The 16,247-nt window shown below is 39.1% G+C and overlaps 3 protein-coding genes across 4 annotated transcripts; 1 reads left to right on the forward strand and 2 right to left on the reverse strand.

Moving 5' to 3' along the window:
• Positions 1-2,307: 2,307 nt before the first annotated feature.
• zgc:112271 (uncharacterized protein LOC553698 homolog) lies at positions 2,308-4,737 on the reverse strand. Its single transcript, XM_055058456.1, has 4 exons — positions 4,619-4,737; positions 4,341-4,409; positions 2,971-3,068; positions 2,308-2,545 (listed from the first exon to the last, which is right to left on the reverse strand). Exons 2-4 carry the CDS (start codon positions 4,401-4,403, stop codon positions 2,446-2,448), a joined length of 261 nt encoding a protein of 86 aa, XP_054914431.1. The 5' UTR covers positions 4,404-4,409; positions 4,619-4,737; the 3' UTR covers positions 2,308-2,445.
• Positions 4,738-4,975: 238 nt separating this feature from the next.
• slx1b (SLX1 homolog B, structure-specific endonuclease subunit) lies at positions 4,976-7,127 on the forward strand. Its single transcript, XM_055058448.1, has 5 exons — positions 4,976-5,339; positions 5,437-5,488; positions 6,135-6,455; positions 6,528-6,743; positions 6,818-7,127. The coding sequence occupies exons 1-5, from the start codon at positions 5,164-5,166 to the stop codon at positions 6,845-6,847; spliced, it is 795 nt and encodes a 264-aa protein (XP_054914423.1). The 5' UTR covers positions 4,976-5,163; the 3' UTR covers positions 6,848-7,127.
• A 1,047-nt stretch (positions 7,128-8,174) lies between these two features.
• On the reverse strand, positions 8,175-14,918 carry LOC129378167 (uncharacterized). Of its 2 annotated transcripts, XM_055058449.1 has the most exons (7): positions 14,719-14,918; positions 12,681-12,802; positions 12,479-12,589; positions 11,348-11,401; positions 9,865-10,035; positions 9,556-9,678; positions 8,175-8,922 (listed from the first exon to the last, which is right to left on the reverse strand). In XM_055058449.1, the coding sequence occupies exons 1-7, from the start codon at positions 14,723-14,725 to the stop codon at positions 8,875-8,877; spliced, it is 636 nt and encodes a 211-aa protein (XP_054914424.1). In that variant the 5' UTR covers positions 14,726-14,918; the 3' UTR covers positions 8,175-8,874. The 2 variants fall into 2 exon arrangements, with proteins under 2 accessions (XP_054914424.1, XP_054914425.1); XM_055058450.1 differs by lacking the exon at positions 9,865-10,035.
• Between the last annotated feature and the right edge of the window lie 1,329 nt (positions 14,919-16,247).

Raw genomic sequence — 16,247 nt, forward strand, 5'->3', positions numbered from 1 at the left:
AACCACAGAGAGGAGCTAATGTTATTCAAACCATCACTGGTTTTACCTCATGATGATACATCACTATATGTAACTGTAGAGCACACAGCAAGGCCCAAAGTTACTCATACCTCTGATAGATTTAGGTTTAAAGTGATCTTTTAATTTGTCCACAAGGCGTCTTCTGACTGGAAATAATAGTAATGTTTTGGAATGAGTGAGTGGAATCTAAAAGGTAAAGAGGCCTCCAAGCCTCGAGGTAAATCCAGGCAAATAATCAAAATACCTGTGGAAACATTCAAACAGACGTTTCTATTGATTATTGAGAAAGGTATTAATTCATTTAACGACATAGCATGCAATCAAAAATAGTTGCATTAAGTTTTTCGTAACTGTTCTTTCTTTTACATTGTTTTGACATCTTTGAATGAATGAAAATAATTTAGGGGAGGGGTGAAGGGTCACCTTCAACCCCAAACATACAGGAATAGTTTAGATCAAAGCAGTTTAATGTGTTCAAATAATGTAGTCTGAATCCAGATTGAACCTGTAATTTGTGGTAAGACAGTAATGATCACAGATGCTCTACATCTGATATCTATGTTACCTAAAACCATGAAGACATATGACGACCTTGCAAACACAACAGAAAGCCTCTGGAGGTTTAATTAAGCACTTTGTAGCTAATATAGTTGCTTAAATAGTCACTGGCTGTATCAGTCTGTCCAATACAGCTGGGTCAGAGTAAAACCCAAAACAACCTGACTCGTTTTGGGGTCCGATAAGGTCGGATGATGGACGCAGCAGTTGGAACCTTTTAAAGTTATTGACTACTAACTCTGACCCTCTAGCTACAACTGCATCTCCAACTGATGCATTTCCTGGTTGGAACTATGCAACAAATTGATGGCATGAGTGACACGGTAAGAAAAAAAAAAAGCAGTATATCCAACATTGGTAAAATATTTATCAGCAGGCTACTCTACTCTCCTCTCATCCAACATCACAAGAATATTTTATCAAGAGTTTTCAGGAGTAAAATGAGGCACCAGAATCCACAGGCAGGCATGAACTCCTGCTGTATTATGTTTCAGCAGGAGTTCAGCAATATAGCAGCTTTGCCTTTTTCTCAGATATTAAATGAAACTGCTTGGGCTCTTTGCAGGAGCTGCTGGTTGCATTCATCCAACACAAACAGCCACATCAGCACTGAAGTGAAAATCAACTAAACCAGTTAAGTTCTATTAGCTCAGTAACCACCAACTGATCTCACTGAGCGACCAGTCTGGCTTTCTGACCCTCCTGAGTCTCAGCAGGGGGTTCATCTCATGTGATTATTTAGTTTCTGGCAGGGATCACTAATGTTCATCACATTCACAGAGAAAAATCTGCCATCAGCTGGGACATGGGATGAACAAGTCCCACTTTGTTAAAGAGCTTTAAGCACTCGGCCTTCCTGTCAGTGAGTCATCCATCGAGCTGCACTTACTGTTTCCAGTTCAGCTTAGGCTTGCTGTGATGCTGGCAGCATCACAGCAAACAGCAAGTATGTTTTAGTAGTATGAATAAATACATCTGCATCCAGAATCTCTCCAGTGATGCTTGGTAAGATAATATAGTAACCTATGTTAAAATATGAGCAATCCAGCCCTGAGCCATGGGTTGGATGGTGAGTTAGTCACTGTCTGGGTTCAGGTCTTGGTCCAGAGCTTCTCTGTACTTAGAGAATTCCTTTATTGTCATTGTCCAAGAAAACACAACAAAATTTTAAAAATAGTTTAAAAAAATGTGGTGTTCATACTCCACAAGGAGAGCGTCCACCTCCACTTATTAATATTTCTCTATTCCCATATCTACCAGTGAATAAACAGATGTGATTTATATAGAAGGGGAATTTGACATTAATATTTATGACCCTTTTACCATGCGTCTCACTGAATATAAACGCTTTTTACAGCTTTCTGAAGACAAAATATGTCTGCACGTCCGAGATGGGAATGTCCTGTTTCATTATTTCCCAAAGATTCTCTATTGAACAGATCAGAAAAAAAATGTACAAGGTTGACAATGATACTTAGGACATCAAGTTGGCTGTTTAAGTGATGCTAAAATGTTTTTATGCCTTTGTTTTTATGCTGAACTGGGACACAAAGATCTGAATGATGTCTTATTGTCCAGTTTTAGTGAGTCTGTGCAAACTGCTGCTGTACTTCATCTGCTTTAAGGTAGATATCCAATCGTTCCATCAATCTGTTATGAAAGATTTACTGAGTGGGTTGGCTCTTCCTTCACTAGAAAATGAATATAAAGATGTACCCAAATGCAGAAAAGGGAAGGAAAGTGTTTTATTTTCATTTTCAGTAGATTTGTATAAGTGGGACAGACGGAGCAATAAGACAGTTGGACCAGTTGAACATTTTCATATAATCCAAAAACAGGAAACAAACGGAAGCAGGTGGAAATGTGTCACTGTTGCTTCATCTTGTCCCAGTGTTCTGGTGTGAGGGTTTTCTGTTCAAACGCATGGATTGCCTTCAGCTCTTCTGCAAGACACATGTTGACCATCCTGCAAACACAGACAGCACACTGGTTTAATGTTCACAGGGAGAACAGCTCAAAATGAGATGTGTGTGTTTACAGCAGAGCTCAGTAACAAACACCTGCAGCTCTTAGACAAACATTGAATCTTTTCTTCTGTCTGACATACTTGTCTATAGTCATCCTCATACTCTGGTTGTTCTGCAGCATTCTGTAACCTGATGAACAAAAGCTGCAAAGCACATGCTTGCTAAGCTCGTTGGTTTTAGTGTATTAGATCATAGCATTTCCTTCAGAAGCAGACAGGGAAGAGAAGTAGATTGCAGCCGCAAATAATGTAATAATGAGGCTGGGTGGACCTCAGGGTCTTCTTTAAATTTGCTTCAAGTGGAGTAAATTGGGTATCAGAAACTAATAAAACGCTCCAGGAGCAGCAACTCTGCTGAATCCCACCTGTGTCTCTGTAACAATGGTTTCCCCTCAAACTGCGCCGACACCACCAGGACTTTGAAGCTGGCTGCACATCTTTCCGGAGAGGTATCCTCTACGTCCTGAAAAGCACAACATCAACACTAACTTCACTGACACAGCATCAGAAAAACAGACATTATGATCAGAATACTGATTAGACAAACTGTCCATGGAAATGTTCCCTTTGAAAAAAATAGTTACTGGAAAAGTCTAACTGAACAATCTTTGTGTTTATGAGATAAAAAAATTGAAATCTTTTTATTTAGCAAGTAATTCCACTCAATAAAGTTGCTATGTTCATAACAGAGAATGAAGGAAGAGGCTGCAGAGAAGCGAGACAATCAGTTGTCAGATTCTCTTATCACTAAGTTGCCCCCCAAAGTCAACTATGCATTTGCAGAATGCAAGTAATGCTGCGCTCTGTATCTCCCACTCACAACGTTCCCTACTTTGTATATTAATTCCTTCAATTCATGATACTTTTATTTTTTCCAAAAGAAAATAAAATATTGCTGTAGCTCTTGTCATCAAAGCATCTATTCCTTCCAACTCTTGGTGGAACTTTTTTCTCTGCTCCCACCTCATTTTCTTTGCCTCTCCTCTTTAAGTCTCTGGCCGTTTGATTAGAGAGATGTTGGAATCTGGGGTAATTCCCAGATACTAATTTTACAAACGCTGATTAAGACCAACGATGTTAGAATCTGACAGACAGACGGAGCTTATAATGGTTCCTGTAAAGGAGCTTGTTGTTGTTGAGTGCTGCTGACTGAGGGTCCGTTTTACAGGCAGATTTGAATGTCTCCAGAGCAAAAACTATCCGGATGGCACACACTGGCACAGAGCAGAATTTGTTGACAGTTCAGATTGGACTCTGCCAGGATAGATGCAAAATCTAAATACAATTAAATACATTAAGGCTCATTTATTGTTTACATTTAGTGTCTTGCTTTTAATTCTTCCAGAATGGACATAGAACTCCACATGCTGTTCTTCACCAGTCCTCACTTATAGGACTGGTGATCGTCTACCCAACCTATACAGGCCAGAATAAGTCTGAGATGTTTACGTACCAGAACTCACAGAGAACTGATGATGTGGGATAGTCAAAGTACGAGTGAATTTGTGTGCCGAGATGCATGGGAAAGCCATGTGTCAAATGTTCCTTTGGAAATTAGATCCAATCCAAAACCCTGAACAGCAAGCCGGAAAAAGACTACAACCAGAGGGTTGTTGTGGCCCAGTTAAAGCCACAACACAATCTGATTGGCTAAACTATGATGGCCACTGAGTCTGGTAGTAACTGAAACAGCTTCACCACACAACAATCAAAGAGATTACACAGAGAGACCTACCACATGTACTGCCTCGAGCTCCCTGATAAGCTTCTCCCGGATGTGATCTGCTGACACTGCCATAATTATCTGAAACAATACATACAGAAATACTGACTTTCGGGTCTAGATCAGCTTAAATATCTTTAATACGGTTTTATTCAAGAAAAAAAAACAAACAAAAAAAATAGAAAGTTAACATCTAAAGACTTCCGGTATTAAACTATTTACATGAGAGTCGGTGTGTGACTCTCATAGCACAGTAGAAGCATACAAATACAATAATAACTAAATGCTACCTTTGATCTGCTGATTTCATCAAGCGGACACCGGACAACCGGTTACGTTATTATGGCCCAAAAACAATTCATGCTATGACCATTTTTAGCCAGTCAGTGGCCGTCTAACATGTGACGCTTTTTTCAAAACAACAAATGATTATCGAAATAGGAGTCCATAGAGAAAAAAACAACAAAATTATTTTTAGTGGTTGTTCTGAGAATAATTATAATTACGTCTATTGACAACCACGTGAGATTATACTTTAGATATTGTTTTACAATACTGGGATTGTTTTTCTTCTGTACATAGATGGGATATGTTCAACTTATTTGATCAGGCACCGCAGTGGTCCACTAAACTAAAGGCTGACGGCGATACAGGAACTAGTAGTGACAGAACTGATACAGAAGCAAAACATTATAACATATTACCATAACATGTTATTAGCTTTAAAAGTTTCTCCTGACTTTGTGAACATTATTTCACTCGTCCATCACCGATAGCCATGTGTCATTTCAGTTAACGGTTCCCACCATCTCATACGGAAGTTATTGAGGTTTTCATGATGGTAGTGGAGGTGGAAAGCTTCTTCGGTGTGTACATGCTTTACTGCACTAACCCAAAATTTAAAGGCCGAATCTACATCGGTTTCACGGTCAACCCTGAGCGGCGGATTGGACAACACAACGCCGGGAGGCACAGAGGGGGGGCCAAAAGAACCAGTGGCAGGGGGCCATGGTAAACATGCTGTTTTTCTGCTGAACTGTGTTTGTAGTATGTAATACTTAAGAAGGACCATAACTCAAATACGCACCTGTTCCTCTGTGTTGCTTAGGGAGATGGTACTCATCATCCACAACTTCCCTTCAGATATCGCTGCTCTGAGGGTGAGTACTAAAACGCAGCATCGGGACAGTGTCCAGGATGAGTTCACGTCTGGGTCATATCGGAGTCGGTGTCCAGTAGGAGACACACACTCCGATCGCATCTTTTACAACCCAACAATCTCTGCAGGAATTTTCACTATGGCAGAGAAAACCAGCTTGCTCATCCGTCCACTATCTTATCAGTTCCAGCATATGTTCCCAAATGTCATCACAGTGACTTCGCTGTGTTCTGTAAAATTTGCTCTGTATATGTGGAAAAGCCGTTTTTTGTTTGTTTTTTTAAATGGTCCCATCCATCCATACAGGAGTATTATTGAATATGAAATGTGTATATAATTTCCCCACATATGATCAAAAACTACCATGCCCCCAAAACCTGCAAAAATCTGAGTCACTGTGTCACATTAATCAAAAATGTGGATAAGATGTCTGATTTCTGAACATTTCTGATCAGAACAGCGGTCAAATATTCAAACAGAATTATGTCAGGAAGTTGGAGGGTATGTTTTATCTGCAGTTTGTTAAAAGACAAATGTTAGGGTGACGTGTAAATATAGTTTAACTTATATGTGTAATATTGAGTGTGTGGAGAAAATGTGGAAAACTAAAATTTGTGTGATTAGCTCATGGTGTGTTTCCCTGGCAGTTTGAGTGGGCGTGGCAGCACCCTCACTCTTCCAGACGACTTTCCCACGTTTCCGGACGTTCCAAAAGAGAAACGAGCCTGCAGTTCCACTGGCGAGTCGTCTCCAACATGCTGCGGGTGGCGCCATGGAGCAGACTGCCTCTGACTGCCCGCTGGCTCAGACAGGAGTATAGGATGGACTTTGACCCCGGCCTGCAGCCCCCACTGCACATCCCCATCGCCTTCGGCAGCGTGAGGGCCAAGAAGAAGCAGTTGCTGCCATCTGCAGATGAAGATGAAGATGTGATGTCTGTGTGCTTCCTTTGCAAAGCGATGGTAAAGGTAAGAAGCGTATCCTCAATAAGCCATTGATCCACGTCTGGCTGGTTTGCTCCATCCTCTCCTCCTCCTCAGGTGTCAGAGAAGCTGAGCTGTTTCCTTCCATCCTGTGGAATGGTCAGTCATGTAGTCTGCCTGGCCAGATATTTCCTGAGGTTCGAGTCGTCCCACCTCATGCCCGTAGAGGGACAGTGTCCTTCTTGCCATGGCTCGGTGCTGTGGGGGAGCCTCATTCGCCACAAACACGGCTGCCTCGGAGACCTGGAGGAGATCGTGTCCTCCACATCACAGGTCAGATTGGTGCTTCAGTGAAACCCCTAAAGGCTGTGAGTTTACTCACTAACTTGTGTTTGATGCTCCTGCAGAGCCACTGGACAGATGAACTGCAGATGTGAAGAAAAGAAGGTTGCAGTGGTGAAGGCCTGCCATTTATACTGAAGAGTGTAGATAAATTTTATTATTTCATCATGAAGTTTTTAATTCTTTCTTAACTTTGTATTATTAACAATCATTAAATTTTCCCAAATAAAAGATTAAGAAAAACATTTTACTGCCTCATTTTAACAGGATGTGTTCTGTAAAGCTCTTCTGAAGAACATGTTTTCTATAACTAATGTGAAATGTGTGTTTTTTATATTTTTGTGTTCAGGACATGAAAAGAATAACTTAAAATTTTCTTTGTTTTGTCTGCTTCACTATTTAAATGCATCTATGTAACAACTTTTTTTTTTTTTAAGTTTTTAAATATTTCAAATTGTCACCATGTTGTGGCAGTATGAGCCAGATAACTTGTGAATAGCTTGAGCTCCTCCCAGTTCTACAGTGGCTGTCTGAAGAAACGCACCACTTCCAGTCAAAAACAGCCAGTCAGGAGAAAAATCTTAGCGCTGTCAGTTAACCTTGTTTACCCGCTGCTCAGTGTATTAATGGTAGAAACAACTTCCGTTCCAGGAAAACTGTTTACCTGCTGTCATCTGTGGCCATGCTAGCTTGTCTGTGCATTTTAATATGTTTTAGAAATATTTGTCTAGAATGATTAGCCTTTCTGCTAACAAGAAGAAGCTGTAGGGTAGCAGAGAGGAAGGAGTGTGAGCAGTGTGTACATGAAATGATTGACAGCGTTAGGACCCTCCTCCTACAGTTCAGCAACATGACTGTCAGGTTGGTTGATTTCTCTAAATTTTCCTTAGGTGTGTGTGTGGGTATGTGTATAAGTGTGTGTGGTTGTTTGTTCTGTCTGTCTCTGTGTTGCCTTGCTATGAATTGGCGACCTGTCCAGAGGGGACTCCACCTCTCACAACCCTACTGGGAATTATCATGTTGGATGGATGGATTTTCAGAGTGGACTGTTTCATGTTTTACATTTCAAGTATCAGATCAAAAGTTTATTTGTGATATCAATGTGTTTATACTACATAGTTCTCATCTTTTACTTGTTTGGTCTAATGTTCACCTATGCATATAGTTAAATTTCCACTGTATGTTCAAATTAGACCCTTAGTGTACAATTCTAACCCAAGTGGATTACAGAACGTCCACATTGAATTCAACTTTGTGTAGCCAGTTCTTACTTAAAAATCATTGAAGTTGTTTTATTATCAGTCCACTCAGACAGACAGTTCTGCAGGCTTGTGGTCACCAGCAGCAGCCATTGGGCGAGAGGTAGGGCAAACCCTGAAAAGGATGCTAGTCCATCAAACAGCTCAGGAAATCATTACAGGCCCAAAATAAACATGACATTTATTTATATTGATTCAAATCTCAGATCAGAATGGTAACCGAGGCAAGGTGAATGAAAATAAAGTTGCAAGAGTCATTGGGAACTGTGTATGCAGAGAGACTTCATTATTCTTTCAGCTGATTGTGTTTAACAGTCTTGGACACCAACGGCTTCCCATGTTCTACAGCTGATCCTGTCAGTGCGCTCAGTACTGAATTCAGACCTGTTTACAATCATCTTACAAAGAAACATTTCCTGCTCTTAGCACAAGCTGCTTTCCATCAGGCCTTTTGGTCAAGTTCATTTACCTAAGCAGATCCCAGGCTGGCTGGGATCTGCTTCCTGCAGACATAGCTGAAAAGGCACACATTCTAGAAGCAAACAAAAAATCTGATAGTTCTTAAAGATAATGATGAGTATATACGAAATAAAAGATATATCCAATTCTAACACTTTTCAAAAACATCTTCATTGTTCAAATATTATGCACTGTGTGTAGGCTTTTTTAAAAGTCTGAAAATGGATACAATTCTGAGAAGAGCAAAAAAGGTAAAGTTATATGTGGGGTAAAAACTATAAGTTTGATATTTAGAATATGTTTTAGGAGTTCATTAGTGGTTTGACTTTAAGGAAAATCAGAACTATAGTTGGCATAAAATAAGGGTTAGTTAAGTTTTAAATCTGCAGCTGCACATAGTCTGGTCATCCTTCTCTCTGCTGGTCGACTGGCGATTGGATCGTGATCACTGGCTGTGGAGGCAAAAAGAAAAAAAGAACGTCTAAGTCTTATAATAATGTTAGCTTAATTTTGTTTTTATTTCTGAAAATCAACATACAATACCTTTAAAATGTTTTATACATCTAGAATTTACATTGAATACTTAGAATATTACATTTTATATTAGACAAAGCAGTACATAATTGTAATTAAAACATTTTTTGTAAATAAATAATAATCAGTGGGAATTTGTCTTGTTCAATACAGCAGAACGTTTGCCAGTTGTTTTGCTGAACCTTAGATATTCTGTTTGATAAACCACACCAGATTTAACTCCCAACCCTCTGCCTGACGTGTGTTCAGCTAACCGGGGTAAACCAGCTGCAACAGGGCTAAAGTGTTCTAGACTTTTTCCTTCAGCCAAATAACACATTTTTGTCATAAAATATTTGTTTTAAGTTGGAATTTACAGAACAAATATCATCACAGGAGGAAAAAAGCTCTGAAATAACTGATTTCAGAGCTCTTTTATCTGACCTGACATTTTAATCGAGATTTGTTTTTTTCCTATCTTTCCTCCTGAAAAACAAAGAGTAACACTGAATAGAAGCAAAATACATTGGGAATATTATCGGCTTACTAAGTCAGTTGGTTTGTGAACTCACCATTTTGCTGGCTGCTCCACAACAGTTGACTACCTTGCAGCAGTAGGCAGCCAGAGTGGCAGAGATGGCCAGCAGACAGGCCTGGATTAGAATCCCTTCAGCAAAGAAATGGGAATGGATGCTCTGAAAGTGAATAGAATGAGCAAGCTTTGAATTACAGCTAAACTCTTGAACTCAGACATGAACTCCTTTTATATGTTACACAATATCAGTTAGCGTCAAACATTCGTTCTTCAGTTCCTGAAACTGGACTTTACTTCTCATCAGAACTTCAGGATGTGGTTCTTAGGAAGAGTATTCAGTCTTTACCTCAATTTGCTGACAGATTGCGTGGTAATTATATGTACTGTTGATGAAGTTTCTCTCAAAAGGATCAAACCAGCAGTTGGTGGACTGGTCTCCCAGCATTACTATGGTGAAGCTCATGTTCAAGAAAGAGGCAAAACATGCCAAGATTTGCATCACCAAACAGGCCGTGAGCTGTCACAAAAAAGGTTTTATATATAAATATAGATTTCTTTGAACACATTCACATGATAAACAGCAAAAAAGAATGAAGCTCTCACAGTAAAGCCATCATATAACAAGAGTCAGAGTCACCATAAGTTTCACTTCTGTTTCTTCTCAGCAGCTGCTAATGTCAGTTAGTGAGTTTTTAACAGTTCTATGATTTGCAGCAGTTTCGATCATCTATGGTTGCACAAGATTACCAGTGCCAGTACTGTCAGATAAAGGAAGATGACTGCAGAGTCTTTTTAACATCTGCTGCATTAGTTACAATAAACACATTTTCTGTGCTCAAAGTCAAACAACAGGTTGTATCTATAGCTTAGCTTCTTATTGTTCATTTGTTGATATTTTCATATGTAAATCTGAGGCCCGAACAGGAAGGGCCTCATCTAAATTTTTTCCATTTGCCTCATCTAAATTTGACAGAAAAATAAGATACAATACAAATTTTCTTAGAGTATAAATTGGAACTGAATACTGAATATTCAGTTCCAATTTGGTGGAACTGAATACCAGCTGCAACAGGGCTGACACAAGTTTTAACTGTAATTGTGTCAAACTTTTCAGAAATCCTTTTACATTTGAGATCTTCCTCTCAGCCTCAGAAGCCTCCTCTTTTTCAGTCCATTTTAGTTCAGTTACCCAGCAGAAGAGGATGAGGTCTTTGTTCCTGACAGCATTTTCAAAATGTAATCTGACTTTTTATGCTGCTTTTGCTGAATGTAATGTGTGAAACATCTACGGAACTCAAATTTAGTTTTGTGTTGCAACACAGAAGAGAAAATTCACTTCTGCTATTTGAAAAATCTTTAGTTGATTTTCTTTGTTTCAAAAGAAAAAAGATCTGAAGTGGGATGTAAATTGTATACAAAGTTTACAACATTTACCATTAAATAAAGAAATGTGGAAGCTGTGGTAGAAGGAAAGCAATCTGAAATGTCAAGTTAAAATTTAACATTAAAAAAAAGTTTTGGTGAGTTTCTAAAATCAGGAGTGGGAATTTATTTATTATTCCGCCAAAACATGGTCAACCATCAGATTCAGACCAGCAAACAGCCATAGAGTTTGATGCTTATTTAACAACAGGTATTATTTAAACATGATGACATTTCAGCTCGGCTTTAAGGAAGGAAACTGTTAAAATCTTAATAGAAAGATGAAGAAATTTTAAGGAGAAACTGTGAGGATTTTGATAAGTGTGATTGATGAAGTTATTAACATGAAAAGAAACAAGAGTAACATCAAGCTATGCTGTGTTTCATCTGTTCAGCAAGTAACTTACTGTTGGCAGATGTAGGTTCTTTGCTGCAACAGCTACACTCCCAGCTATAATTACCTGTAATGACAAATCATGATCACAGACAAATTTTAAGTTTTCCTAGTTAACCCATCGTCTTAGCATTAAGCAGAGGAACACAGTAAACTGTTGCACAGCTGGAGGATATAGAACCATTACTGTTGGGAAAAGTGTTCATTATTCTCAGTGTTGTGGGGCACTAGCATCCTCTGGTTCAGAAAATTAAAACATTCACTTGATGTTTTTGCTCAATATACAGTCAAAATAATATTTCTTGTTAAATATACTTGATTGTGGATTTTAGAATTTCAAACTGAGAGCTTATTTTTCTGGAGTTTTGGGAGAACTCCAGAAACGTGCTTATATACAAAGTATATAAGCACGTTTCTGGAGTCATATACAAAGTATATAAGCACCTAACGTAGTAGCGCTAATAATTGTTGCTGTTGCTAGTCTGTAAGAGGAGTTTTGTGGAAATAACTCTCAGGAGTTTCTGAGCGCAAGTGTTTAGGCACCCCCAAAGAATTCCACAAACATGCAGGGATGAACCAAAACACCACTCTATCTGTGTTTTGATGAGGGAATAACATTATAACATGATACAAAGGTCAGAAAAGTACATTTTATATAATGCCCCCTTTAAACTCTGACTTGCATCCATGTCCTTGCTCCGTAACAACATCCCCATGGAAACGTGCAGTGTTAGTTTAGCATGTAGTTTGGTCTCCAGAATTTTCACCCTCATATTCCCCACATCTCCTACATGGGCCATGGTTAACTATATGACCAGTATTGTAGGGCATTATATCCACTGTACAATTGCCAATAAATACTTTTATTGGCAATGCTAGTATCTGAGTGACATCATGTTCAAGATTAGTTTCCATCTGAAAGGTTAAAATCTATTATGCATTATTTTAGAATTGAACAACTTTGGATGAAAAGCACCCTCTGTCTGACTCTTACCTATAAACATGAGAGTAATAAACAGTTTTTCTCCAGCTATCATATCTGCATGTATGAGGTTTCTTCAATGAAAATGTGGCTGCAGGTGCATCAGTAAGGAAAGGTAGAGGTTTCAGGTGAACCTCCAGTATGATTCTACTGGGCACTTACCAGCAGGGAAAAGACGAGTAAAGGAATATCTGGTTGAAAAGAACTCAGACCTTTAGCCCTAAACAAACTGAGACTGATGATCATATACACACTGAAGCAGATTTGAGTTATCTGTGAAACAAGGAAAAAAGCAGTTCAATTATGGCTGCAAAATAATTGAAAGGCAAAGATTTAAACATACATAGATCCTCATGCAGCATACCCCGAGAACTTTAGGCTCAGCTTCCAAATATTTCTCCTTCCTGTTGGCATTCCTCTGAAATGTGACTGCAACCAGCGGGCTCTGAACTGGGCTGGCCCCTTGCTCCACAGCGACTGCCTCATCTGCAAACCACACTGCCACGTTCAGTCAACAGCCTGAGTTGCAGTGTTTGACACTTGGTTTAACACTAACATGCAACAAATACTGATCAAACCAGTTACAAGACCAAACCAGTTACAAGATGTTATAACATGCAGTTGTGATGTCACTGGAAAATAAGTGTAATTTTTTTTTCATCCAGGTTGAAAAATGTTTCATTGAGATTAAAAAATATTTCATCTCAATGAACACATACAGTAATCTACACTGCCAAAAGTTTGTGCTTGTCCACCTTTGCAACTTGAGTTGCATTCTGATTTTACTCCATACATTTTCATGTGATGTTAGTGTATTAATTTCTTCTGTAACAACTTCAGCTCTTCTGGAAAGGCTTAGTTTGTAAAAAAACAAACAAACAAAAAAAAAAACATTCTACTTGAAGCGTATTTAAAAAAAAATATTGGCCTTAGTGGATTTATTTTAAAAGTGGTCAAACAGAAAAGTGGGTAATGAGACCGAAGACATGCAGCACAGGTCACCAGTTTTGGACTCAAACCTGTGACCGTCGCATTGAGAATTAAGGCATCCGCACGTGGGCTGTGCTTCACCTCTGAAGTGTATTTCTAAAGGCCCACTCTGATGTTGCATAAGAAAGCCCTGTCTCCTGCACAAGCCAGCCAGGTTCTCAAGTATCAAACTCACTCACTCATATCCTGGCCTTGCTTTGTGTGCCAGTATAAGGAAGGGGCCATTTCCAACTGGGCCCAAAAATTTGGGAGTATAATGTTTTTTTAAAACTGAGTTGGTATGCAGAAATATTTAGAACTCTTCTTAAGGCCTAGGAGGATCATCCTTGTCCTCATCAAACTTTATCCTTCACACAATTTCAGTCAGGCAAGAGGGGATTTCATGATAACTGCCAAACTCTGGCATGATGCATCATTCCAAAGAACATGGATTGTGGTGATTATATACGTTACATCAACATTTAATTTCCATTTAGAATCACTAAAATATTTTTGAATTTGAATTGAAGAATTGAATTTCAGACTTTGCATTACCTTGGGATGCAAGGCTGAAATGCAACAACCTGGCCAAGAAAACCTGCTCCATGCTCTACTTTTCTCCAATCATATGAAGTATGGAAGACTGAAGCTACTGACTACAAAAGCTGGTGACCTCTACACAATAATCTGTGACTTTACATGGCTGGGCTGCTGTTGTTCCCAACTGCTCCACTTCCACAAAAAAAACAAACAAAACAGTTCACTGAAGATTATTTCGCGGTTAAATTTAATTCACAATTGGCATCCTATTACAGCAGCTGCAGTTCACTGAGCTCCTGAGAGCTGAAGGAGGAGGGCCATTTTATCCAACTGTGGCCATGGAACCGATCATCAGTAGAGATATAGTGTAAACCTGACAATCTGCTACAAAACAAACTCAGATGATACAGACACAGGCTCGCAAAACTATTCATACCCTTATTCCATATTTTGTCACATTACAACCACAAACAAAGTTATTTATTGGGGGGGAATTTCATGTGAAAGAACAAAACAAAGAAACAGAAAGAAAATGATACTTTTTTCTCACTGGTAAACCAACGGAAAAAAAACTCCAAAAAAACAAAAACAAAACCCAATTTGACATAATGTACTTTTCTGGTCAGTCACCTAATATTTCAACATAATATATAATCTTATCGACTTAATAATTGTATAATATTAACAGTAATGTGTCTTATGAGTCCATTATCACATCACAATGATCCAACATGAACAGGAAACAGTTCATCACAACAGCGACAGAGCACAAACTGGAAAACAGCAGAAACTAAGCGCCTCAGTTTCTCCTGTTTAAACTAAAAGTAAAAAAAAAAAAAAACGTTTCCCATACTGTTATCTGTAACTACGCAAGCGTAAATTCTCCCTTTTACCTGCCATGATCACGGAATTGGAATTCGACCACTTGTCTCCTGTTTAGATGGAAAAGCTGCTGGTGTTTTTCTACGTTGATTTTCGCTTCCAGCCGAAGGTTTTGCAATCCTCCTGCTGCAGCAGTCTGTGAGACCCGGAGGCCACGCCCCTCCGCCCCACGGCGGGGGGAGAGAGGAGAGGAGATGAGATGGGAACCGGGACTTCTGCTTTCTGAGGGTTAGACTCCACAGCTTGTTCCGAACTGACATCTGGCCACTTCCGGTCACATTGCTTACACACCTCATTTTACACAGAAGCTATTATAAAATGCTCCAGATACCAACAGTGGCTATGAAAAGTATTCACCCCCCAGAAAGTACAACCCTTTTATTGCTTTTACAGATCAATTATAATTAACAAAAGTTGGCTTTTTTCACCAATAAAAGACACACACACACGCACACGCACCTACACACGCACATGCAAGCACGCAGGCACACACATTATTGTCAAATTAAGAAAGTTTTTTTAACATAAAATAATGACAATTAAATAAAAATATGTAACATACATTTTTACATATGTCCATCCATTGTCCCTATGGGGTCGGGAGGTGCTGGTTCCTCCAGCTACATTCCGGGCGAGAGGCGGGGTCACGCTGGACAGGCTCGCCAGCCTGTTGCAGGGCAACACAGAAACAAATAGGACAAACAACCATGCACACACACACTCACATCTTGGGAGAATTTAGAGAAACCAATCAACCTGACAGTCATTGTTTTTGGACTGTGGGAGGAATGCACAGGGAGAACATACAAACTCCGCGCAGGAATCAAACCCAGGGGCAACAGTGCTACCAACTGCGTCACTATGCAGCCCCTTTTTACATATGAATTGAAGTCAATTATTTAACAGATGCGCCTTTGACTCCTGTCCCAGCAGTGAGGCATCTGGACGCTGCACTTTTCCTCCTTTCTTCCTGTTAAAATCTTGCAGCTCTGTCAGGTAACCCAGCTGTTAACAAGTCCAATCACAATTTCTCTATCAGATTTAGATTCTGACCTTTGACCTCTCTCAAGCCTCATTCTACCTGGTTAGGTTATCCTGACCACTTTTTCTCCCTGTGCTACTTCTTTCTTCTCCTACTCTTTTTCAGTTCGTATTATTTCCTCTTAATTCAACTGTTTATGTTTTCTCTAAGATTTTTTCTCTCCATAGAAGCTTCATCTGATCTGGCATTGTTCAGCTGTGGTTCCATCCTAAAGAAGGACATCGGCTGAGATAAAGAAGTCAACAATGGTTCAACCAGGTGGATAAAGCAGAGAGCAAAACGTATTCTAGTAACGTACTTACTTCAATACTGCCAATAAAAAGTCGCAGAAGATGAGACGTTTTGATTATAATGTATAATAATTAGAATGTCTGATTTATGTTTCTAAAAATTATATATTAAAATGTCAAATGTAAAATTATGTGCTGATTCTGGTATTTTAAAAGACAAAATTAAAACAGGCAGAAAAACAAATAATAGATATTTTTCACAAACCAA

This window comes from Poeciliopsis prolifica, unplaced genomic scaffold (genome assembly GCF_027474105.1).
Source record: "Poeciliopsis prolifica strain line A6 unplaced genomic scaffold, Auburn_PproV2 SCAFFOLD051, whole genome shotgun sequence".
NCBI lineage: Eukaryota > Metazoa > Chordata > Actinopteri > Cyprinodontiformes > Poeciliidae > Poeciliopsis > Poeciliopsis prolifica.

Coding starts and splice junctions, on each gene's coding strand:
- LOC129378167 (XM_055058449.1), bottom strand. Junction 12,590..12,680: donor CTGAGCCTAAAGTTCTCGGG/GTATGCTGCATG, acceptor CTTGTTTCACAG/ATAACTCAAATCTGCTTCAG. Junction 10,036..11,347: donor AGAACCTACATCTGCCAACA/GTAAGTTACTTG, acceptor TTTTTGTGACAG/CTCACGGCCTGTTTGGTGAT.
- zgc:112271 (XM_055058456.1), bottom strand. CDS start 4,403: ATGGCAGTGTCAGCAGATCACATCCGGGAGAAGCTTATCAGGGAGCTC. Junction 3,069..4,340: donor AGCTCGAGGCAGTACATGTG/GTAGGTCTCTCT, acceptor TGTGCTTTTCAG/GACGTAGAGGATACCTCTCC. Junction 2,546..2,970: donor CCATTGTTACAGAGACACAG/GTGGGATTCAGC, acceptor CTGTGTTTGCAG/GATGGTCAACATGTGTCTTG.
- slx1b (XM_055058448.1), top strand. CDS start 5,164: ATGATGGTAGTGGAGGTGGAAAGCTTCTTCGGTGTGTACATGCTTTAC. Junction 5,489..6,134: donor CAGATATCGCTGCTCTGAGG/GTGAGTACTAAA, acceptor TTTCCCTGGCAG/TTTGAGTGGGCGTGGCAGCA. Junction 6,456..6,527: donor TTTGCAAAGCGATGGTAAAG/GTAAGAAGCGTA, acceptor CCTCCTCCTCAG/GTGTCAGAGAAGCTGAGCTG.